Source organism: Diaphorina citri, unplaced genomic scaffold (assembly GCF_000475195.1).
Source record: "Diaphorina citri unplaced genomic scaffold, Diaci psyllid genome assembly version 1.1 scaffold845, whole genome shotgun sequence".
Lineage (NCBI taxonomy): Eukaryota > Metazoa > Arthropoda > Insecta > Hemiptera > Psyllidae > Diaphorina > Diaphorina citri.
The window spans coordinates 10465-34655 of record NW_007378277.1 but is presented as its reverse complement, the minus strand read 5'-3'; the positions used below and the strand labels follow the sequence as shown (position 1 = coordinate 34655).

The 24191-nt window shown below is 38.2% G+C and overlaps 3 protein-coding genes across 5 annotated transcripts in view; 1 reads left to right on the top strand and 2 right to left on the bottom strand.

The window, feature by feature from the left end:
- Nucleotides 1-728: 728 nt before the first annotated feature.
- Nucleotides 729-17620, bottom strand: LOC103512494 (UPF0160 protein). 2 transcript variants are annotated; one of them, XM_026825945.1, is made up of 2 exons: nucleotides 17292-17620; nucleotides 729-1231 (listed from the first exon to the last, which is right to left on the bottom strand). In XM_026825945.1, the coding sequence occupies exons 1-2, from the start codon at nucleotides 17461-17463 to the stop codon at nucleotides 951-953; spliced, it is 453 nt and encodes a 150-aa protein (XP_026681746.1). In that variant the 5' UTR covers nucleotides 17464-17620; the 3' UTR covers nucleotides 729-950. The 2 variants fall into 2 exon arrangements, with proteins under 2 accessions (XP_026681746.1, XP_008475476.1); XM_008477254.2 differs by lacking the exon at nucleotides 729-1231 and adding an exon at nucleotides 15350-16460.
- The window catches only part of LOC103512495 (sialin), a gene marked incomplete in the record, with an annotated part of 25111 nt that continues 8960 nt past the window's right edge, over nucleotides 8041-24191 (top strand). The window contains 2 exon segments of the mRNA XM_008477256.3: nucleotides 8041-8233; nucleotides 11722-11961. Of these exon segments, the coding sequence (XP_008475478.1) occupies nucleotides 8084-8233; nucleotides 11722-11961 (390 nt within the window).
- The window catches only part of LOC113465347 (sialin-like), a 4900-nt gene continuing 1466 nt past the window's right edge, over nucleotides 20758-24191 (bottom strand). Inside the window, exons 1-4 of one of the 2 annotated variants that reach the window (XM_026825947.1) lie at nucleotides 23057-23176; nucleotides 22446-22666; nucleotides 21643-21792; nucleotides 20758-21084 (exon numbers count right to left, since the gene is read on the bottom strand). In XM_026825947.1, the coding sequence (XP_026681748.1) occupies nucleotides 20773-21084; nucleotides 21643-21792; nucleotides 22446-22666; nucleotides 23057-23123 (750 nt within the window). In that variant the 5' untranslated portion in view covers nucleotides 23124-23176 and the 3' untranslated portion in view covers nucleotides 20758-20772. Of the gene's footprint in view, nucleotides 21085-21642; nucleotides 21793-22226; nucleotides 22352-22445; nucleotides 22667-23056; nucleotides 23177-24191 lie in introns of those variants that run through there. The other variant, XM_026825946.1, reaches the window with a different exon arrangement.

Genomic DNA, 24191 nt, shown 5'->3' with positions numbered 1-24191 from the left:
GAACAATTTTTCCAACAAGCGGAGCTACTAAAGTTCGTGAACTTTCCAAGGGATAAATTTCGTTTAAAATAATGTTTGTGATTGAATTATCCAAGAATACGTTACACGTTCGTCAAAAGGAAGAGTGTGAGTGAGTGAAACCGAGGGAGAGAGAGAAAGACAAGGGAAAGGGTGAGAGAAATTGAATAGGAATAGAGGATGAGGGAATTTTGTACGATATTTTGGATATCCTCTTCTCCTCATACGAAGCTGGAGAGGTAGGAAGAAGAAAAGAAAGAGAGTGAAGAAGATATGAACAGTGAGAGAGGAGAAAAGCAGAGAGAGAGAGAGAAAGGAAAGAAAGCAGAGAAAAAGAGAGGGACAGAAACGTGATCTTTTGTCGCCTGTCTTTAATAATTAGAAAACTTTTTCATTTTTTAATTTTATTACTTTTATACTTTTTGACATCAAAATTCAATAGAAAAATCGTAAGCATGAAATATGTTCTCAGTGGCGTGGGTGGAAATGTACATATTGGGGGAGAAGACAAAATGAGCGGAAGAATAGAATGTACGAAGATTTGTATGATTCCTATTAGAATTATTTCTTTTTTTTTTTTTTTTTTTTTTTTTTTTTTTTGTAAAATCATCAATTTGTCAGAATCATTAAACATATTTGGATGAAAAAGTGGGGGTGATGGTGGTTAACCCATGAAGGATAAAAGCCTCTTTGAGAGAGGGTAAAATTAATTTTCAATTCATGTGAACTTTGACCACTTTACAACCTTTGTGAGTATCACATTGATACTAACTCTGAGGTCTACAACAATCAAACATTATCTCTGAGCATACTCGAATAATAAACCCGAACAGTCTCCAAGCGTTCTCAGAGGTAACATGAGATTGTAGAACCGAGAGTAAGTGCCTCCTTTGCTATTCCTTTCCACGTCAATTCTACTAATTTTATATGAGTTAATGAGTACACCCAAAATCTAGAGAGCATAGAAAAACTTCAAATCTGCCTACTGTAATACTTGATTCGGTCACAAGGTTATTTAAAGGGTTGAAATTATTTTCAAATGAATGCTCTGGTAAAGTTTTTATCACTATAAAAAGATGGATGATGATGAATATTGCACAAAGTTCTATCACAGCCTTCCAGTTCTGACATGCTACTACAACCTTCCTCCCTCCCGGAAGAGAATTACCACGGGCTCGATAGCTGGCAGAAATCACATCTGTTCCAGTGCTTTCTAAAAACAAAAAAGAAAATATACTTAAATCCAATAAGAATAAAAGCAACTTCGAAAATTGAAATCCCAACAATGTTTGAGATTACTTTGCATTCTGGTAACAGATGTGAGTTTGAAAGCTTTTGCTCTTGTAAACACATTAACGCAATGCAAAAGAAACTACAATCCTTTATGTCTATCGGTCGGATCTCGGAAAGCACATTTCCGAACATAAAATTACATGCTCCTGCATTTGTATGAATGCCGTGTAATTGGGTAACAGATGTGAGTTTGAAAGCTTTTGCTCTTGTAAACACATTAACGCAATGCAAAAGAAACTACAATCCTTTATGTCTATCGGTCAGATCTCGGAAAGCACATTTCCGAACATAAAATTACATGCTCCTAAATTTGTATGAATGCCGTGTAATTATTTGATTATGCAATGTGCAAGGTAAAAGACAGTGGAGATGTCTGTTTTACTTATTCTAAGTTAATAGAATCTTTAATATTTTCCACGTTTCCCCCCCTTTTTTTTTTTTTTTTTTTTTTTTTTTTTTTTTTTTTAATAAAATAATATTCTTCCAATAACAGGTGCCCTTTTACCACAATCAACAATTTTTATCGTCCATAGAAATGTGTACTACATATAGAAATGTGTAAATTTATTATTTTTTAATCAACAATAAAAGCTTTCGACCTTACTGTGATTATTCCGATTTTATGCCCGCAGGTTTTAATATATGGGTAGGTATACTGGTAGGATACCTGCATCAAATTTCAAAATTGGTCATGAGAGAAGCATTTTTTACCACTGATTGCAGAAAAATGACAGATCTGTAGCTATGTACTAGATATCGACGCTACAGACACGAAGAGGCGGAAGTGCAAACTGTGCATTGTACAGCAGATATTCCTCGTAATTCCGTAAAAACGAAGACCGACAGGGATTTCCTCAGCCGACAAAATATTGTTAAGAGAAGGGAATGAGAAGAGATCAACTTTGTCTCCTAAATTTCAAAATTTCCTCTTCTTTTTTCTGAAAAGATTATAATAAGGCAGGAAACATCAGCCAACAAGATGCCAAGATCAACAACCTGATGCTGTTTTTTAAAATAACGGACACGACTTGAAGGGCGGTAAGGAGGAAGACATTTTCTTTGACTTCCTCTTCTTTTTTCTGAAAAGATTATAATAAGGCAGGAAACATCAGCCAACAAGATGCCAAGATCAACAACCTGATGCTGTTTTTTTAAAATAACGGACACGACTTGAAGGGCGGTAAGGAGGAAGACATTTTCTTTGAATCTTTAATGAACTCCAGTCGATGTTAATCGACATCGGTCAATTTATTGTTGTGATGTACATTTACATAAAGTTTCCGAATTCTACTGAAAAACGGACAACTTTCCAACGAACAAATATGCAGCTACATATTTTTCGTTTGTTGGAAATTCGTCCATATGTACATATGTGCTTGTAAACAAACACACTCGAAGCGTTCTAGAAAAATTCTGAAAATTGATACATAATTTTCTTTGAGTCTTTCCGTTTTCCGTTCAATCTTGGAAGAGTGGAAAAAAATGTGCGAGCGAAATTTTCAAAATAAATTTGTTTATCAGAATGAGAAAAATTCTTTCCCATGGTAAGCTTCGTACAGCCATACAGCATACTAGGTAAAGATAAGGGTGGGGGAAATCTCATAGGTACCTACACTACCTACCTAAGCATACGACTCCCTGATGTGTACCTACCAACTCTGAAACTTCCTGACAAAATAAAAAAAAAAAAGAAAAGTAATAAAGCACAGTATGTCTTGTTCAAAAGAGTGTATCTTACGCTACAGAGTCACATAATAGAACCAGCCCATAGAAAGTTAAAAAAAAAAAAAATCGAGGCGTCGGTTTTATACATGGAACGACCCTTTGCCTTTAGTGAGGTTAATGTGAGAAGGCGGGTAACTTGTTGCCGAATGTAGGCCACGCTGTATATCACTTATCCAAAGGCCAAAAAAAGGTAGGTAACAAGTATTTATCTAGGTAGGTACACATTATAGTTATGCAAAACAACTCCACATTTCAAGCGCCATATTTTATTATGAACAAAGAATGTCATGGATGTACGTAATAGAACTTGAAAAATACATTTTCTTTTGTTTTTCTCCAGCATTGCAATATTTCTCCCTGGCGGCTAGCTTCTATGTGTGGGTACCTATATTACATCCTATTTATATCATCACATAAATACTATGGTAATACCTATCTACAGTTGAGTATCACTAAGTAAAGGGTGTCCCAAAAAGAACGCAAGATTTGAAAGGGTCATAACTTTGTTATGCATTGTTTTATATTTCCCAATCTTTGACAGATTGATTGTAAACAAATCAGAATTAGTCATCATGGAGTCTAAAACTGTTCAACAACGCGTTAGCATTATAAAATCGACACATTATCACTTTTGCGCGAGCATTTTCCTAGTCGTAATCCTGTCATTTTCCGTTTTTCGGACGAGAAATGGCCTCCATGATCATGTAATTTTACCCCCTAGACGATTTTTTGTGAGGGCATCTTAAGTCACAGGTTTACACCAACAAACCCACAAGCTTTGAAGCATTGAAAGGTTTAATTGAAAGTTGCATCAACGAGATACAGCCTGATCTCCTCGAATTTGTCATCGAAAATTTTGTCAAAAGAAAACTAATGTATACCATCAAAGTCAAGGAAGTTATTTGTCTGATTATTGTTCCATACAAAATTTCGGGATGTTTACTTCTCAAATCATTTAAGAAGTCCATTTTATTCCACGGAGAACCATGCTTTATTAACCGATCAAATCTTGCGCTCTTATTGGGACACCCTTTATAAACACGTTCCTAAGTACTAGGGACATGGATAGCTTGGGTAACTATACGGATTTTGATATCCAACTACTATGAATGTCATTGTTAGTTTCAGGAATTAAGGTCAGTCTGAGCAAATAAAAGTAACCTAAATACCTTCTTTTTTTACCAAGCGAAATGAAGGTTTAACTTAGCCAGTTCTTTGTTACCTTACGCGATTAATAAAACTCTCACACGTTTTAGTACGAATTGAGGAAATTTGAAAAAAGTTCAAACAAAAGGAAATTTACCTTAAACATACACACGTTGTTTATAAAGATATAAAGGAACTTTGCCAAGTGAAAATGTGAGAGCTGTTTTACTAAACCCTTGTCGCTATCCCTACACAGTACACAATGTTTCTGGTTCGAGGGTATAGGTCACCGTTAAGTTTTATCTTATAGCGTACTTGTAATTTTATATCTCGAATATTTACGCTCCAAAAACAATACAAGTTCAAATTACGGTCCAAGCGCCGTAAAAAAACAACATTCTTTTTTATAACAAAAGGTTGGTCATGTACATCCCTAGCTGGTGGCTATAATGAACGAATCTAGCCATGCTTATTATGATTATGTAATATTGTTAGCATTTTTTTTCTCGCATACCTACTTTTTTCATAGAATTCATACCATTCTACAAATATACATACACCCTTCTCACCCTCCAATATAGTTAGTGGAGCCTCAAAGGGGCTCATCCTTGCCCGGGGAAAAATAAATCGGTCTTGTGTGAATATAAGAAATTAGCCAACGCAATGCCTCAATAAATTCCCGACGCAGCAGCAGAAAATGATGAAAAATTTGACGTTTTTCAAAGTCAAATATCTCCGGCTAAACTTAGCCGATTTTGATGACATTTTTTTTCAACTTGGTATGCTTTCATGCCCCAACACACACACATGCAATCCGTTTTCTTCCGTCATTTGTGGCTGTCTGCCTACAACTACCTGAAAACGGCTACTTTCCCTGTCGCGTATAATATCTCTAGTAGCGCGGTCAAACTTTCTTGACTTGGCGGGGCGGAGAGCTACCGCGCTCCTTAATTTAGCTAAAAAGGGCGTTGACCTTTCCGGTCACAGAGTGTATGTTGCATGTTTGTGTGTGTGCAAATTAAAATGAAACATACGACGAGTATATCACAGAAAATATGTTTATACCTTATTTATCACAGAAAATATGTGTATAGTTGTATACCCTATTTCTCGTCTTCTATTGCTTACGTCAAAAATAGGAAAAGCGTGTGATGTGATGGTGCTCATGTAGTCCAATATCTAGGGTTCAATTCAACGATGGAATTGGGGGAGCTCCAAAAAACAATGCCCCTCACATGTGATGTGATGGTGCTCATGTAGTCCAATATCTAGGGTTCAATTCAACGATGGAATTGGGGGAGCTCCAAAAAACAATGCCCCTCACATCAGTTACACATTGGTTTTTCAAGGGCACTGCCCGCCGTAAAGAAATTAAATCTCCTAAAAAATATGGCATACTCTTTGAGGAAGATCATGGCTGCCAACGAGGAAGAAGCTAATCTGGGGGATATTAAAATAACATAATGTTGTTGAGTTAGGTCATGATAACCATAAATTATGGCAGGCCCGTATCCAGATTTTAACTAGGGGGCGAGAATCCAATCCCAACAATAAGGTCAGAATAACCACACCTCCTCACACCTCTTATTGCTCATTCCTGATTCATAGTTATTAACTATTAAATTTTGAAAATAAAAGCTCGAGGGTGGGGGCCCGTTCCCCTAGGTCCTTATTACGGCCCTGTATTATTGAAATTGTAAACTGGAAATAGAAACTTCCTAACCCATTGACGCTTATGATAAGCTCCACCTTGCGTCGAAAATCTTCAGCATGACAAACAACAAAGCCTGTTCCAAGAACCAACTTTGCACTTTGGCTCTCGCAAATGTTTTGACGTCACCTCTCAAGTGCCTACTTAGCTAAAGTTTTCCTATGTTGTGTTACGTCATGTATATTGCGAAACGTAAACACGAAGTTCATAATGAAATTGTAGATCCCTCAGGTCTATCTATACCTACTTGCTCTACTGTATAGTGAAAACGCTACCTACAGACTACTCACTACTCATGAAGGCCTTTTAATAATCACTACACTTCGAGCGATACGGGTAAAATTTGCAAGATAGGTCATCTAGATAGGTACCTAACGGGTTTATATCTGCATTATTAATGTACCTATTAGTTATTATGTACCTATTAAATAATACCTATTACTCTTTATTTATAGGTAGGTGTCTAGATAGGAGATGTGATCAGGTGTGTTTAAAAACGTCTGCAGAAAATCTTAAGCCCATAAATTTTATTGATAGTTATTATCTAATTTATTACCAATTAATTTTTCATAAATTAGATTACCCACTCAGTTCACTACTTGGTTAAGTGCTTATGCTTACTAGTGTTCCCTCCATTCAATTTACTCATTCAATGCCGCGATCTAGCAGAAAGCACTACAGTAGTGGAATATAGCCCGTTAGTTTAGAAGGTGGCACACCTGCCTTGCTAGCGCTAGTTCGTGGGTTGGATTCACGCCCGGGACGAACTTTATCCTCACGGATAAGATTCGTTCTCGGAACGGCTGGCCTCCTCCTATCCTGTCCTCTTGGGTTTCTGACCTTGTTAGCGCTAGTTCGTGGGTTGGATTCACGCCCGGGACGAACTTTATCCTCACGGATAAGATTCGTTCTCGGAACGGCTGGCCTTCTCCTATCCTGTCCTCTTGGGTTTCTGGATTATAAGACTTCTGTTGTTACAGTTCTCTAATATCAAATCTCAGCCTACATTCGTTCCGTCTACAAACGAAGGCGAATATGTAGGTTTCTTTCTGCTTCTTGGTTCCAAATTTATTGATGAGAAAGTACCTATACCTACTTACTAAACTTTTCTCTCAGAAAGTATACTTTACTCAATGCATTCCTTTTCCTCCACTGTGATCTGAGGATGCGTTGCCTGCTTTGTCGAACAACATTTTGATTGGTGGGACGCTGACCTTCTCCTATCCTGTCCTCTTGGGTTTCTGGATTATAAGACTTCTGTTGTTACAGTTCTCTATCAAATCTCAGCCTACATTCGTTCCATCTACAAACGAAGGCGAATAGGTTTCTTTCTGCTTCTTGGTTCCAAATTTATTGATGAGAAAGTACCTATACCTAGGTACTTACTTTTCTCTCAGAAAGTATACTTTTCTCAATGCATTCCTTTTCCTCCACTGTGATCTGAGGGTGCGTTGCCTGCTTTGTCGAACTAACATTTTGATTGGTGGGACGCTGAGTCTTCTGCAAGTCTCCACGCTGGTGAATGGCGGTGAATCCTATGCTGGTCTCAATGTATTCTTTTTCTAGTCCTATGCTAGTCTGAAGTACCTATTTATACCTACTTACTTTTCTCTCAGAAAGTATACTTTTCTCAATGCATTCCTTTTCCTCCACTGTGATCTGAGGATGCGGGGTTTCTGAATTATAAGACTTCTGTTGTTACAGTTCTCTATCAAATCTCAGCCTACATTCGTTCCGTCTACAAACGAAGGCGAATAGGTTTCTTTCTGCTTCTTGGTTCAAAATTTATTGATGAGAAAGTACTTATACCTACTTACTTTTCTCTCAGAAAGTATACTTTTCTCAATGCATTCCTTTTCCTCCACTGTGATCTGAGGATGCTTTGTCGCCTTCTCTCAGAAAGTATACTTTTCTCAATGCATTCCTTTTCCTCCACTGTGATCTGAGGGTGCGTTGCCTGCTTTGTCGAACTAACATTTTGATTGGTGGGACGCTGAGTCTTCTGCAAGTCTCCACGCTGGTGAATGGCGGTGAATCCTATGCTGGTCTCAATGTATTCTTTTTCTAGTCCTATGCTAGTCTGAATGTTACAATGTATTCCAATATTTCCAATGTATTCCTTACTATAAGTAGAGTATTATTCTGGCTCTGATTTCAGATAAGCTGACATGTCGTGGCGTTCTCAACATCATGGTCTTCTTCGGATTCATGGTCAACTACATGCTGCGTGTGAATCTCAACATTGCCATTGTGGACATGATATACCACACCAACACCAACGGTTCAAATCAGACGCATACCGAGCCAGCCAATGTGTCCATCAGGCAAACTGTTGTTCAGGTAAATTTGGTATTGATATAAGTAGGGCATCGGCTTTAATAAACGCCCTTGGTCACTGCGACACGGTTAGATCTTTTGTGACAAGGAGACTTTCATTTCCACTTTCACCTCCACTTCCGCTTTCGCCTCCACCTCCATTTTCACTTTCACCTCGGTTAGATCTTTTGTGACAATTGTTCAGGTAAAAGATACATACCGCATATTTGAACAACAAGGAAAAGAAACATTGTTGTTGTTATCCGTCAAGCGTGCCCGGAGACGCGCGAACATCAAGAGTTCGAAGAGTCAACCGGCCTATATCAACACGGTTAGATCTTTTGTGACAATTGTTCAGGTAAAAGATACATACCGCATATTTGAACAACAAGGAAAAGAAACATTGTTGTTGTTATCCATCAAGCGTGCCCGGAGACGCGCGAACATCAAGAGTTCGAAGAGTCAACCGGCCTATATCAACATGAAACAGGTTTTTTTGGCTCATAACAGTCATAACTCATATTATCATGGAAAGGTTTTGCTGAGTCCAGAGAATCGAGCAACGGATAGTAATTTCCCAAACATAAAATAAGAAGCTAATAAGAAAGGTGAATGTACTGGACGGATCAAAAGTGTCCTTTATTTTATCTCGAAGAATACTCGTATGTACCTACGTACTTTCCATACTGCCAATTATAACTACGGTATCAACATTTAACATTTAGTAAATATTTTAAGGTCCTCATTTGCATAAAGACAGGGGAAACATAATATTAACATTTAGAAGTGGTCAGGTGAATTCCACGACACACCGACATTGGTAGGGTTTATTTTTAGACTGTGTAGGTTGATGGGCATGGACACATGTGCGAAGTAACTGGAATATTAGTTGAGCTGAAGCTTTTTGTAGTCCAACTACAGGACCACCCGCAAAGCCGACTAATTTTCCGTTTACAGAATAGTTTAATCCTGGGAAGTTAATGGAGACTTAAGGGCTACTTTTAATAGAACTCTTGTCTAAATGGTCTTACTGATCATAGGTACCTACACTACCTACCTAAGCATACGACTCCCTGATGTGTACCTACCAACTCTGAAACTTCCTGACAAAATCATGGAAAGGTTTTGCTGAGTCCAGATAATCGAGCAACGGATAGTAATTTCCCAAACATAAAATAAGAAGCTAATAAGAAAGGTGAATTTACTGGACGGATCAAAAGTGTCCTTCATTTTATCTCGAAGAATACTCGTATGTACCTACCTACTTTCCATACTGCCAATTTTAAATAAGAAGCTAATAAGAAAGGTGAATGTACTGGACGGATCAAAAGTGTCCTTTATTTTATCTCGAAGAATACTCGTATGTACCTACCTACGTACTTTCCATACATCCATACTGTCAATTATAACTACGGTATCAACATTTAACATTTAGTAAATATTTTAAGGTCCTCATTTGCATAAAGACAGGGGAAACATAATATTAACATTTAGAAGTGGTCAGGTGAATTCCACGACACACCGACATTGGTAGGGTTTATTTTTAGACTGTGTAGGTTGATGGGCATGGACACATATGCGAAGTAACTGGAATATTAGTTGAGCCGCGAAAAAGCGGTCGAAAACCGCCATAAAGCGGTCAAAATACCACCAACCGTTGCACCGGTCTTAACCAAAAGTTTTGTATCGCATCCTTATCACATTTGACAGCTACATACCAAATTTCAAGTTGCAAAGTTTTCCTATGTTGTGTTACGTCATGTATATTGCGAAACGTAAACACGAAGTTCATAATGAAATTGTAGATCCCTCAGGTCTATTTATACCTACTTGCTCTACTGTAGGTATAGTGAAAACGCTACCTACAGACCGTTGAGCTGAAGCTTTTTGTAGTCCAACTACAGGACCACCCGCAAAGCCGACTAATTTTCCGTTTACAGAATAGTTTGATCCTGGGAAGTTAATGGAGGCTTAAGGGGTACTTTTAATAGAACTCTTGTCTAAATGGTCTTACTGATGATGATACTATTCTTCCGACTCTTACGGTGGTTCTCAAACTGTCAGGTCGCCTGTCAACTATACCAGCGCGTTTGTGCCCGACTTTACTAGGGCCACATAGAAAAGCTTGACAGGGTGAATAACTATGGCTGGTCTCTTTGTAGCTATAGCGTTTGGTATAGTCAGGTCTGTCACGGCCATACATTCCCGAGAAATTTTTTATTTAATTTTAATTTACCTTATTTATACTGTCGGCTAAGACCAAAGTCCCATTATGCCAACAATTTAAAAGGGCCTCATTTATTAACATCAAGAATAAATACCTACATAAATACAAACAAAGGTTAAAAGATGGAAAAGTTAAATATATATATAAAAAAGTTATGAATTGTAATGGCTGACAAAGAGGTTGCCCCACTAGAGAAATAGTTAGGAATGAAAAATAAATTATAAAATTATCATACGCACAACAGTTCAAAGTTTCTGAAGGTACTTATTATCAATTTCAAAGGAATAATCCGGGTAACTTTTGATACTGGCAAAATGTGAGGTTCCTATGACACTACTAAACGCGTTAGGATTAAACCTTGTAGCAGTCTGGAAACAAGAGAGTGGGCGTAGATCTAAGGCGACCTGGCGACATGTATTCATTCCCTCTCACTTGGTAGATTAGGTGTGGACTTGACTTTTATCAATTTACTAGTGAGGTTCCTATGACACTACTAAACGCGTTAGGATTAAACCTTGTAGCAGTCTGGAAACAAGAGAGTGGGCGTAGATATATGGCGACCTGGCGACATGTATTCATTCCCTCTCACTTGGTAGATTAGGTGTGGACTTGACTTTTATCAATTTACATGATTTGATTGATGTATCGCATGTGACAATGTGATGAATCAAGTTCTCTGCTTTGCGTGTTAGATCTTTCCGCTCGAATGATTTCATTAAATTTATTTTTATTTGTTAAGTTGCTTGGCCATTCGAGTGAATGTGTTCAACAAAGAATAACATACGAGAGCTTCATAGAAAACATACATAGGTAGGTACAATGGTGCATAAAGGGTGTAGTCATTGAGCATACATCAACAGTTTTGCCTCCACCTCCATTTTCGCCCCCCCCTGTCCATTTTCACCTCAACCTCCATATTCGCCTCCACCTCCACTTTCGCCTCCACCCTACCCTTAGTCTGGGGCTCCCCAGGTTTTTCACAGTTTTATACACATGACAAAATAATTTTTTATACACAATAATTATTATTATGAGTATTTAGTTACATAAATGTAGGTAGACCCTTAGTCTGGGGCTCCCCAGGTTTTTCACAGTTTTATACACATGACAAAATAATTTTTTATACACAATAATTATTATTATGAGTACTTAGTTACATAAATGTAGGTATGTAGAAAAATGAGAATTCTAATTCTGCAATCAGCGTCCTATCTACAAGCCTTGTGACTCTCATGGAAACGCTTACAGCAGCATTACATTTCCTTTTTATTTGCTTATCTTCCAGGATGGTCAGATTCGATTCACGTGGAGTGAATACGACAAAAATTTCCTCGTCGGCTCATTCTTCTGGGGATACCTTTGCACGGAAGTGCCCGGGGGTCGACTTGCTGAGATTGTCGGGGCACGGCGAGTGTTTGGGTATTCCATGCTTCTGGCTTCATTCTCAACACTTCTGACGCCTCTAGCGTCCAAAATCCACTTCTACATCATTGTGGTACTTCGCGTCGTCATTGGATTCATGTTGGTAAGAAGGTTAGGACATGTACAAAATACAAAATGGCTAGTCACAAATTATCCCATTAGATGACAGTGACAAAGGGCTTTTACAGCCCATAGCCCAACTTATAGCGGGTGCCTTTTTTCATCCATTTAGGAGCCATTGCTGAGGAGCAATAATACTCGAATAAGTATCAAGTTTGAGATAGAATTAAGAATTGTATTGGTGTCAACAATCGAGTTTTATTGGTTTATAATCTCGTTAGGTAATAAAATTATTGTTTTTTAAGAGAATTATCTCGTCAGCCCATCAGCTTGAAATTTTGGGTTAAGGCTTTTCGACACAGAAGCTTCATTGTACTCGCCCTGATTGCGGAATATCTATATCGATTTATCACCTGTCCAAGGTCTTTTTACTTGATTCACCGCTGTGGCTGTACTCGCCCTGATTGCGGAATATCTATATCGATTTATCACCTGTCCAAGGTCTTTTTACTTGATTCACCGCTGTGGCTGTCTCATGTAGACGATGGCTAACTCTGTAGAAACGTTCAATATCAATGTTGTGATCTTATCAATTTATGGCCTGTTGTAAATGTAGAAGGCAATAGAAACTTGCTAATAAGCGCGAATTACGTAGAGTGGATAAATACCCTACATTTTATTCCAAATCCCAGACCTAGACCACATAGTTAAATAATTTATCTCGCTGTACTAAACTTTTTGAGGTCACCGGTTAAAAACACAGTTGAAAAGACCCCGTAAAGTGTAGATTAGTTTCTTTTACGTTCATTACCTATCTGCGTGAGATCAATTTGAGGGTTCTAAGGTCTTCGGGACCTTTTTAACGAAGTAGGTAGGTACTATAAAAACAGCAACACTAAAGGTCAATGGTCATTTCATCTACAATTCTACACTATCAGTATCATCAATATTTATATCGCCTCACTCTTCCTATTCAGCTGTGTCTGTGAATGGGATCTTCAATAGAGTTCTTATCAGATTTTTGTCCACTTTATAAAGGAGAAAATGAAATATTTGAATAAAATTGTGCCCGTCTGCTATATCTTATCTTCTCCGTTTTGTAGTGTTTTATTGTTCCGTTATGTCCACACACTTCTTGTGTACACAGAGTACACAGTCCTGGGAAACATGTCAGCTGGATTAAAAATAATGATGCGAGATGAAATAATAATGGAAAAAAATGAGTTTCTTGTTTTCCCCTCTGACCCATTTAGCATGGACTGAAAGATGAACTATTGTTTATTTGTCTAGGCCTCTTCTCTCTCCTTTGGAACACAAAAGATGATGTGCTTGCTTTTGCACAAAAGATGTTTACATTCGTATGTTAGCTACCTATCTTTAGCATGGGAATATTTTAGCCTGCTGGACACTTGCCGAGAAAAGTGCTCGTGATTTGACTTGCCAAGGTTATCCTAGAGAACTCTAATAGACATTATCTGATATTAAAAGTATGTATCTACTATCTACCTACCTACTGCGTAGGCATATTTTCGTCAGTATTGGCTCTATTGGCAAGTGATTAATTTTTCTACTATGTCAAGGAGGAGTAGATCCGTGCAAGTAAAAGTCAGATTTCTTGGTGTGAAGGATTTTTTCCCAAATGGGCAATGTTATAATGACCAAGGTTATACATACTGGTTTTTTTTCCACCTTGTCTTTTTTTTCGGATTTCAACTAGCTCCTCAATGATCAGATACCTACACACTTGTTTATACATACCTGCATGCGACATCCACATCTTTCTTGGAGCTCGGGATACCCTGAAGTTCTGTCTGGTGCAGCATATCGGGTAGTTTGGACAGACAAGTGTTGAGAGAGCTTCGATTCTTATCGCATTGAACCAAATCCTGACTGGTGCTTGTGTAGGCCGTCACTGTGGAGGAGAAAAGAGAGGGACATTATGAATCATTAGTGTGTACAGATTTTTCGATGGATGGATGAAATTTTTTCTTCAGTTTCGATAGATAGAGTCTTTCTAAATAGCCTTCATAAGTACCTAGTTCTCGTTCTCACGATAGTGAATTTGTAGTTTGGTGGAGGGTAATTTTGTACGATATTTTGGATATCCTCTTCTCCTCATACGAAGCTGGAGAGGTAGGAAGAAGAAAAGAAAGAGAGTGAAGAAGATATGAACAGTGAGAGAGGAGAAAAGCAGAGAGAGAGAGAGAAAGGAAAGAAAGCAGAGAAAAAGAGAGGGACAGAAACGTGATCTTTTGTCGCCTGTCTTTAATAATTAGAAAACTTTTTCATTTTTTAATTTTATTACTTTTATACTTTTTGACATCAAAATTCAATAGAAAAATCGTAAGCATGAAATATGTTCTCAGTGGCGTGGGTGGAAATGTACATATTGGGGGAGAAGACAAAATGAGCGGAAGAATAGAATGTACGAAGATTTGTATGATTCCTATTAGAATTGAGAGTTAAATGTAAAGGAGAAAGCCTTGTTTGCTCTAATTATCTAACCTTAATACAGCCGCTTCTGAAAGGCTTCCTGCTCCTGCTTCACAAATACATAATTATTCAGGCCGTGGTTCCATTCCATACTTTTTCTGGAACCTCGGCTGAAAAAAGCAGCTAGGTAATAATATCAATGGAAAATTGTGAGAGTACCTAGAAGACAGAAGCGAGGAACAGAAACAAGTTGTCATGAAAGTAATTAAATTTGACTTTTCCAGAATCACTTCAGAAAAAGCCTTTTATCTTCAATTAAAACAGGAAAGAGAAATGGACCTGTTTCAAGATGAAAATATACGTGACGAGGCTCTCTGCTGATATCTTAATACAGAGTGTCACAAACCTTCCGGAACCTTTAAAAGAAATAAATAATTTCAACTCTCTACCCGAGAATGAGGTTCCCTCAACTCACTAAGGTCGGTTATGGCTGAGTACATATTGATAGCGTGCAAGTTATACCAGCTAAAAATATTGCTGGATTTCTAATATTGGTGAATTTCGACCCTTTATTTATTTTAGGTAGATAGTAGATACATACTTTTAATATCAGATAATGTCTATTAGAGTTCTCTAGGATAACCTTGGCAAGTCAAATCACGAGCACTTTTCTCGGCAAGTGTCCAGCAGGCTAAAATATTCCCATGCTAAAGATAGGTAGCTAACATACGAATGTAAACATCTTTTGTGCAAAAGCAAGCACATCATCTTTTGTGTTCCAAAGGAGAGAGAAGAGGCCTAGACAAATAAACAATAGTTCATCTTTCAGTCCATGCTAAATGGGTCAGAGGGGAAAACAAGAAACTCATTTTTTTCCATTATTATTTCATCTCGCATCATTATTTTTAATCCAGCTGACATGTTTCCCAGGACTGTGTACTCTGTGTACACAAGAAGTGTGTGGACATAACGGAACAATAAAACACTACAAAACGGAGAAGATAAGATATAGCAGACGGGCACAATTTTATTCAAATATTTCATTTTCTCCTTTATAAAGTGGACAAAAATCTGATAAGAACTCTATTGAAGATTTGAAGATCCCATTCACAGACACAGCTGAATAGGAAGAGTGAGGAGGCCAAGTTACCGTCTACACGTAAAAAATACCTACATGCAGTACGTACACTACCAAAAATAGAAGAAGTAGGTTTTTCTTTTTACTTAGGCAGTTTTTTCATGATTTATTTTACACATTTGATTGTTCAGCTTTTTCATCTTTTTCAGCAAGTTCCAAGGTTTTCAGTGCCATTTGCAGAGCACCTTCCCTAGTTTTGTTCCCTCCTATAAATCCATTAGCATGAGCAAATATACAGTCAGGTATTCCTGCCACTGATGAGAGGTCATCATCTCTAAGCCCCATCCAAGTTTTGTAAAGGGGTGTTCTTAACACAAAACTCTTTTCAGTGAGAGATACTGCTTGAACCCTAAACGTTGAATTGAAATCATCAGCAGGAAAAATTGCAAATCTAATTTGATCTCCAAGCTCCATTTCCTGTTCCAGTTCAAAGAAGTGACTTTTCCAGGGACATGGCGTTTTCAGTTCAATGATTTTTCCACTTTCATGCAGGCTAAACCTTTCCTTGATTGCATCCAGCACAAGTTTCCTGGCAGGCCACCATTGTGTACAATAGTAGTCAATTCTATCTTGAAATTCTTCCAATGTGATAGCCATTGCTTTCTTGAATAATTCCATTTCATCAACAGTTTTTGTATCATTCCATTTAGGATTAAGTCTAGAAACTCTTGCACCCAGATGTGTTGAGATATGATAAATGGGTTCTCCTTCAAACATGGGAATCCCATTATCTATGCCATCAACTTCTTGTATGAGATTGTCATATACTTTATCAAATAATTTATTCAAGAAATATTCCTCTTGTATAGGGCTTAACTTTTTCAAGATGTCAAGACCAAAATGACAGTATATCAAACCAGCACTACTTAACTTGACCTTGTTGAATTTGTCCTCCTTCCTTACAGATGCAAATGTCTCATTGAATGTTTTTTGATGATGATCAAATCTCAGCTTGTCTGGGTTATATTCACCTGAAAACACAAAATTATTTGATTTACTAATTTTGAAATTCATTCAATACCCATCTTTTTTTTCTGTTTGTACCTTCATGTTACAGGGATTCACTAGAGTCCATAAAGAACATAGGTCCTCTTGAATAAAAGAAATATCTACAAGGTGATTTTATCATAGTATTCATACTTCCTTTCTAAGGTTAATAAAAATTCCATGAATGTACCTAACCCTCATATGAGTAAATAAATAATAATAAAATACTTATCTATTTTTAAATAGTAAGGTAGGTGTACAAGGTGATTTTATCATAGTATTCATACTTCCTTTCTAAGGTTAATAAAAATTCCATGAATGTACCTAACCCTCATATGAGTAAATGAATAATAATAAAATACTTATCTATTTTTAAATAGTAAGGTAGGTACCCAGTTTTGAAACATTCATGTGTTTTGACTACTTGCAGGTTGAACTTGCCATGTAAAATTAATAAAAAAAAGGAAAAAAATCTTTCTTCTCAAGTAGAAATGTATAGTAATTTAGATATAGGTACTTAGGTATCACAAAATTGAAAAATTACCGAAACAAGACCTTTCAAATAAAAGGGAAGCCATATTATACCTACTATCTTGGAAGGTAGCATAAATGCCAGGCAAATTTACGACCGGTTTTAGCATCACCTGTGTTATTAAACAAATTAGGTAGGTACATAGGTACTGATTTTCTCTAATCACGATCAAATAAACTACGGGCTAAAGAATTCCCGGAGGGAATTCTTTAGCCATCTTATTGTAACTTTTTTTTTTTTTTTACTGTTGTGCCTTCTCAACTAGTAGGTACTCTCAACTTACCGCCAACATCCAGCACTAGATCAAGCTTATCCAACTCCTTCTGATCTCGTGTCCTGATGATTTCGGCATCAGGATACAGAAGCTTTAGCATGGAACAACCTAACACTTCATCACAATGAAACATACCACTGTGAGTGCCAATGGTTTTCACGGTTCTACTCAAAAAAGACATTTTGTCCGCTACAAATTTGTGAAGTACTTAACACTAAAACACACACAAGTACCACAGAAAATGACTAGTAAGAGTAGTAAGCTATTAGGAACCAAAAAGACCGGTTGGACTTGCAATAGAATGCACTAACGCTGGATGCTGGATGTTGCTAAGTGCTTTTGATTTGAATTTTCAAATTTTAGCGCCATAAATTTGTTTACAAATGTTTGAAGACGTACCTTTCACACGATGCTCATTTAAAATTATGCTCGCAACGCAACACTGCAAAAATTTATGCTCGTAGGACTTTTTTTGCAGGCTGCCTCGTTGATTGATCGAATTACCTATTAATACCTACTTGATCAATAAAATATTTTTCATTCTTTCTTTCAGTTCGTTCAAGACTGGAATGAAATGCTTCGATGATTATTCCCGGAATTGTTTAGCCGCGGCAGAGCAGAAAAAACTCGAAGACTACATTGTGGGGGCTCGATACACATTCCGCTTCCTATGTGACGATCCAGCCTTCCAAAGTCGTGAGTAAAGTATGAGGTTGAAAACAGACTAGCGATCCTTTCCTGTGGGGGGAAAATGGTTGAAAGTTGGTTACAGAGGAAAACTATAACAATCAGATTGGTAAAAGCTGAACCCATTTTTTAGGGCTGTTTTCCCCTACAGCTGCTTACACATAAGCCTCAAAGTGGGCTCATCCTTGCCCGGGGAAAAATAAATCGGTCTTGTGTGAATATAAGAAATTAGCCAACGCAATGCCTCAATAAATTCCCGACGAATAACTGTTAACGTGCGATGTTGTTGAATATAAAAGTGTGTCTCCACATAGTCGACGGCCGTTGATCGACATCGATCAATGGTCGATCCGCATCGATTCACATCGATCGACGGCTGTCGACTACGTGTGGACAACCTAACCGTTTGAGACATTGCGTTCTAGGTACCAACTTCTTCCTCTTTTTTTCCAGAGTACCTCAAATACACGACCTGTTTCAAAGGTATTTCGAGGGATTGGGATAATTGCGCCAACATTTTCCTCCGACTAGTCAAAGAAGAAATGAGTCGAACTGTCAACGTTACGGCTAGCTCCCGATTGATTGAACTTTGCTGGTAAGTTACCTAGATACTGTTTGTAATTAAACACATGAAAAAAAAAAACTTTTACGTGTATGAAGGTGTTCTATCTTACTCAAATTTCTAGTCCGTGATCGAGTTGTCTAGAGCACTGAGAGTGTTAAATCAGAGGTTCTAGGCTTGAATCCCGGCCGTGGAGGAAATTTTCTGACCAAACTCTTCCGTTACCAAAGAGGCATGATATACAGGAGTGTGCCTTATGCCTTGAAGTAATGCGAAAGCGGTTCTTGTTTCTCTCATGCAAGCAGTTATAAACAATCAGCGCCAGGTAGGTGGTACCTACTAATTAGGACTTTTTTTTTTTCAAAAGCTTTAAATTTCCCTTGTCTGACTGTTTACAGTGCCAAGCACGGGTTTCTCAAGTGCATCTATGTGGCAAGTCGTCTCAAATGTCACAAGGAGGAGGCCATCTTCATTCAAAGGATCGCAGACACGCTGTCCAGTACAAGGGTCTATCTACCACATTGTGAACAAGTCGGAACGGACGTTTGTAGTCACGGGAATGACGTGACACATAGTCATCTGGTCACGCTTCTCGTTTTAGTCACGGGCGTCACGGCGTTATGGGACGGCCGTTTTATTTAGAATGGCGGACATTGCCGTTTTGTCGTGTCCCTAGTCATAGAGTGATTGTGGCGATGGCGTTATGTTTCCACCTAAGATCAACAGTGCAATAGTCCTAAACGAAAGTGGATGCGGCACACAAGGGACAAGGGATCAAAAAGAGACCGCCTTAACCTAAGATGGAGAAGAAAATAAAAATAGGTTTCGAGTGATTCAGATACATCTCGAAGTCTTCTAACTCGCAGGCATGTAAGAGGCAACACATTCGCTGGAAACCGGTTGCTCCGTTGTCCTTATATGGCTGAATATTTTCCGTAGTAGACAGGTAGCACGTGATAGGTGAGGGCACTCCATTACTTAGTCGGTCACTCGTCCAGATACCAACCACGCACGATGCGCTTATCTTTAAGGTGCGTACAGACCTTTGTTAGGTCATGAATAATAGGGAAAAACAAGTACCTACAGATTTTATAAAATAGTCATTAGCTATTTGACTTTTAGGGTTATCGCCTGGGTACTTGAAATGTATTATTCACCTATGTTTTTTCTGACTACTCGTTTTTTAATGACTAATAGGTAATTATTCTTAGAATAAAAGAAGATATAGGATAGGATATTATGTGTAGGTATATTGCTTTTGAACCGAGTGATTTCATAAGAGTGACTATTTTGCAATCCATTGGTTAAAAGCTTAAAACGTAAAATGTCCTTTAGTGTTAAACCGCAAAATGTTCTTTAGTGCTTGCTGGCTTTGACAGCGTAGGTACTGTGTTTTTAACACCTATTCGAGAGGTAGGTAGGTATTTTTAGTCTGTTAACCACAAGTAATGTATTGCAATAAATTTGTACCTCTCTTGGAGCTTTTTGTTCACCTTCATGAATTTTTAGCACGATGCATCCTTGCACGGTAGTAAACGTAAATTACTTATTATAAGTTATTATGCAATTGCAGTGCGCAACCGGTATTTTACACATGTCGAATAGTAATAGCTTAGCATTTATGCACATCAAGATTTAGTACGCACATATTTTTTCACAAGCAGTGACGTTTTTCACAAGGGGAACTATAAAAACACAGGCACAGTATGCCGAACTGTTAGTGGTCTTATGCACGCCACTTACGCTCAGACCGACCGCGATCTGTGAAACAATCTGAGTGTCGGGCAGTAGAATCCAGGTTGAATAATCATTTACAGTTTCAGTAAGGGGTAAGAAGGGGGAAGGTGAGAAAAGGAAGGAAACCTGTGAAAGACACCCCTATCCCTCTTCTAATCCTAATACTTCATCACATATATTTTTGTATTTTTTTTTTTTAAATTTAAACAAGTTTTTATATTTACATATGTTTAAACTATACCTTGTTTAGACTGCGGGAGTAAAGGGACTTTTCAGTCTCATTCTGGCAGGATAAACAAGGTATATTCTATTCTAGAAAGGAAAGGAAGTGATGAATTCTTAGCTTCATATGGAGAAGACGCCACTGCCATAAGTGAATCTCAAGTGTCTTCCTACTTAAGTAGGTAGTAGTTATCTATTAGAAATACCTTCCAAGCAGGGCCTTATTCAGGGGGGTCGAGGGCCTCCCCCACCACTCGAGGTTCATTTCATTGATTTATTCCTTTATGTAGGCCGGACTCTGAAAATTTGGAGCATGCATCCCCCCGGTACATCACTGTTTGGACCCGGCCCCCCCTTCGACAAAATCCTGAATGCGGCCCTGCTTCCTAGTAGGTATCTAGAAAACCAGTACTTTTCTGATCTCACCTGTAGACCCATCATGAATCCGGGCATCAACAGAGCAAACGTAGTAAACACTTTCCGAGTAGTTGTAGTAGTCATTCGATCCGTAGTCCTCAGGTAGTCCGCCAGCAATGAGGATAGAAGAGCGGTTACGTATTTGCCGAGGAACGGAAGACTGGAGAGGATTCCGTTCTGGGAACACAAAGATAATGGCCACATGTATATGTTGTATCAGAATAAAATCTATGCATTTATTATTAATTATTACGACTAATATTATTTATTTATTTTCAAGATTTATGTACCTCAGAACCACTTTCAAGGCATGTTCTTTTACAGCCAAGCCTATCCCGTGTTGGTAGGAAAATACTCTACTACTTCCGGGATCCAAATCCAACACCTCCAGGTTAAAGAGCATTGCCGAATTATTTTTTAACAGGTATGTATGTATATGTACTAAGTTTGTATATATGTAGGTACCTATCTATATTTTGTTAATGATCGACCCGTGAAGAAAAGGGATCTGAGGGATGGATATGAAAACTATCCCGTGAAAGTTAAATTTGGTAGGAGAATCTTTTCCCACTTCCGGGATCCAAACCCAACCCCTCCGGGTTAAAAAAGCACTGTCGAATTATTTTTCAACAGGTACCTATGTACTATGTAAGTACCTACCTATATTTTGTTAATGATCGATCCCTGAAGAAAAGGGATCTGAGGGATGGATATGAAAGTAGCCCAAAATCTTACCTTTTTGATATCAAAATGTAAAATGTTCTTGAAGTAGTTGGGTAGCTGGTTGACGATAGTGAAATATCCAAACACACTGAGAGCATGAGTGATAATGATAGCCCAAACACAGGGAGAGAGTAACATTTTCAGCCAGGGTACTTTTAGCACCTGTGAAATATGTGAAGAGTGTCAATTAACTAGATGCTTTACTCCCCCTCCCCCCCCAAAAAAAACTATTAGCGTTGAACCTCTTTGCAATAGTTGGTGGACTTTTTTGATCATCATAATCATAAATAACCGATTATTGAACCTCTTTGCAAAATTTGAGCTACCTGTGGGGCTGTGACCACGAACTCCTTTTTAGCTTTTTCCCAGTATAGTCCTACATTTTGAACTTTTGTGACTCCTTTACTTCAACTAACATTTTGATTAGAGGGACGCTGAGTCTGCCATAGCGGCCAAACCGTACGTTTCTCGAGACACAGCCCGCAGACAATTTTTATCGTCTCATTTCTCAACGGATGATATCGCATGCGTTCATATTCTTACCTCAGACTTTGGTTTAACGCTGAATCTTCTGCAAGTCTTAACTCATTTCTTACCTTGTGATTGGTGGCGGTGAACCCTATGCTGGTCTCAATGTATTCCTTCTCCTCCACCGTGATCCGAGGATGCGTTGCCGGGGTCTCGAAGACCAGAACAAACCAGAGTATGCTCCAAATCAAACCATTTCTCAACGGATGATATCTCATGCGTTCATATTCTTACCTCAGACTTTGGTTTAACGCTGAATCTTCTGCAAGTCTTAACTCATTTCTTACCTTGTGATTGGTGGCGGTGAACCCTATGCTGGTCTCAATGTATTCCTTCTCCTCCACCGTGATCCGAGGATGCGTTGCCGGGGTCTCGAAGACCAGAACAAACCAGAGTATGCTCCAAATCAAACCGACCAGTCCGGTGAAATAGAACACACTTTCCCAACCTATGAGATCGATCAGGAAACCGCAGATTGGAAGCGTGATAGCCGCTCCCAAAGATGACGCTGCAAGTTAGGAAAAGTGTGTGATTATTGTGTGGTTTGGTTTGTGAACTAATATTAGGTACCTATGCATATTATGTACTTACTTAGGCCCGGCCTAGTGGCCAAAAGTGAGTTTAGACTTCGTTTAAGTTTTAATCTCGGTTTAAGCAATCTGATTGTCTAAAATTACTGGAATTTTTAAAAAATCATCCAATCAGATTGCTTTATTCGAACTCAAACCGAGTTTAAACTCACTTTGTGACCCCCGGCCCTATATAAATAGAGGTACCTATCGGGTTTGGAAACGCGAGTCCGCTGTGACTAGGTACATTGGTAGGTACCTATAACCTACGTATATTAGCACATAAATTAAAAATTGATTCTTAGCTATTATTAGATTATTATACCTACCCATCATGTTTGAGACGAACTTGCTCCTTTCGTTCGGTGGAATCCATTTCGCTGCCATAGGATGCATAGCGGGCCATGTTGCACCCTGAAAAGATACATGAGACAGCCACAGCGGTGAATCAAGTAAAAAGACCTTGGACAGGTGATAAATCGATATAGATATTCCGCAATCAGGGCGAGTACAATGAAGCTTCTGTGTCGAAAAGCCTTAACCCAAAATTTCAAGCTGATGGGCTGACGAGATAATTCTCTTAAAAAACAATAATTTTATTACCTAACGAGATTATAAACCAATAAAACTCGATTGTTGACACCAATACAATTCTTAATTGCTTCTCAAACTCGATACTTATTCGAGTATTATTGCTCCTCAGCAATGGCTCCTAAATGGATGAAAAAAGTCACCCGCTATAAGTTGGGCTATGTGGGCTGTAAAGCCCTTTGTCAGCGTCATCTAATGGGATACTTTGCGACTAACCATTTTGCGTAGTCCTCAGGTAGTCCGCCAGCAATGAGGATAGAAGAGCGGTTACGTATTTGCCGAGGAACGGAAGACTGGAGAGGATTCCGTTCTAGGAACACAAAGATAATGGCCACATGTATATGTTGTATCAGAATAAAATCTATGCATTTATTATTAACTAGCTGAATTCCAATTATTTATTTATTTTCAAGATTTATGTACCTCAGAACCCCTTTCAAGGCATGTTCTTTTACAGCCAAGCCTATCTGTGAACGGAAAAGTTGAATTTGGTAGGAAAATTTTTCGCCACTTCCGGGATCCAAATCCAACACCTCCAGGTTAAAGAGCATTGCCGAATTATTTTTTAACAGGTATGTATGTATATGTACTAAGTTTGTATATATGTAGGTACCTATCTATATTTTGTTAATGATCGACCCGTGAAGAAAAGGGATCTGAGGGATGGATATGAAAATAGCCCAAAATCTTACCTTTTTGATATCAAAATGTAAAATGTTCTTGAAGTAGTTGGGTAGCTGGTTGACGATAGTGAAATATCCAAACACACTGAGAGCATGAGTGATAATGATAGCCCAAACACAGGGAGAGAGTAACATTTTCAGCCAGGGTACTTTCAGCACCTGTAAAATATGTGAAGAGTGTCAATTAACT

Bases quoted from the DNA above. Each gene is read 5' to 3' on its own strand.
- LOC103512494 (XM_008477254.2), bottom strand. From the start codon at position 17,463: ATGTCTTTTTTGAGTAGAACCGTGAAAACCATTGGCACTCACAGTGGT. The intron at 16,461-17,291 runs GTAAGTTGAGAG...TTGTGTTTTCAG, and splicing joins TCTAGTGCTGGATGTTGGCG to GTGAATATAACCCAGACAAG.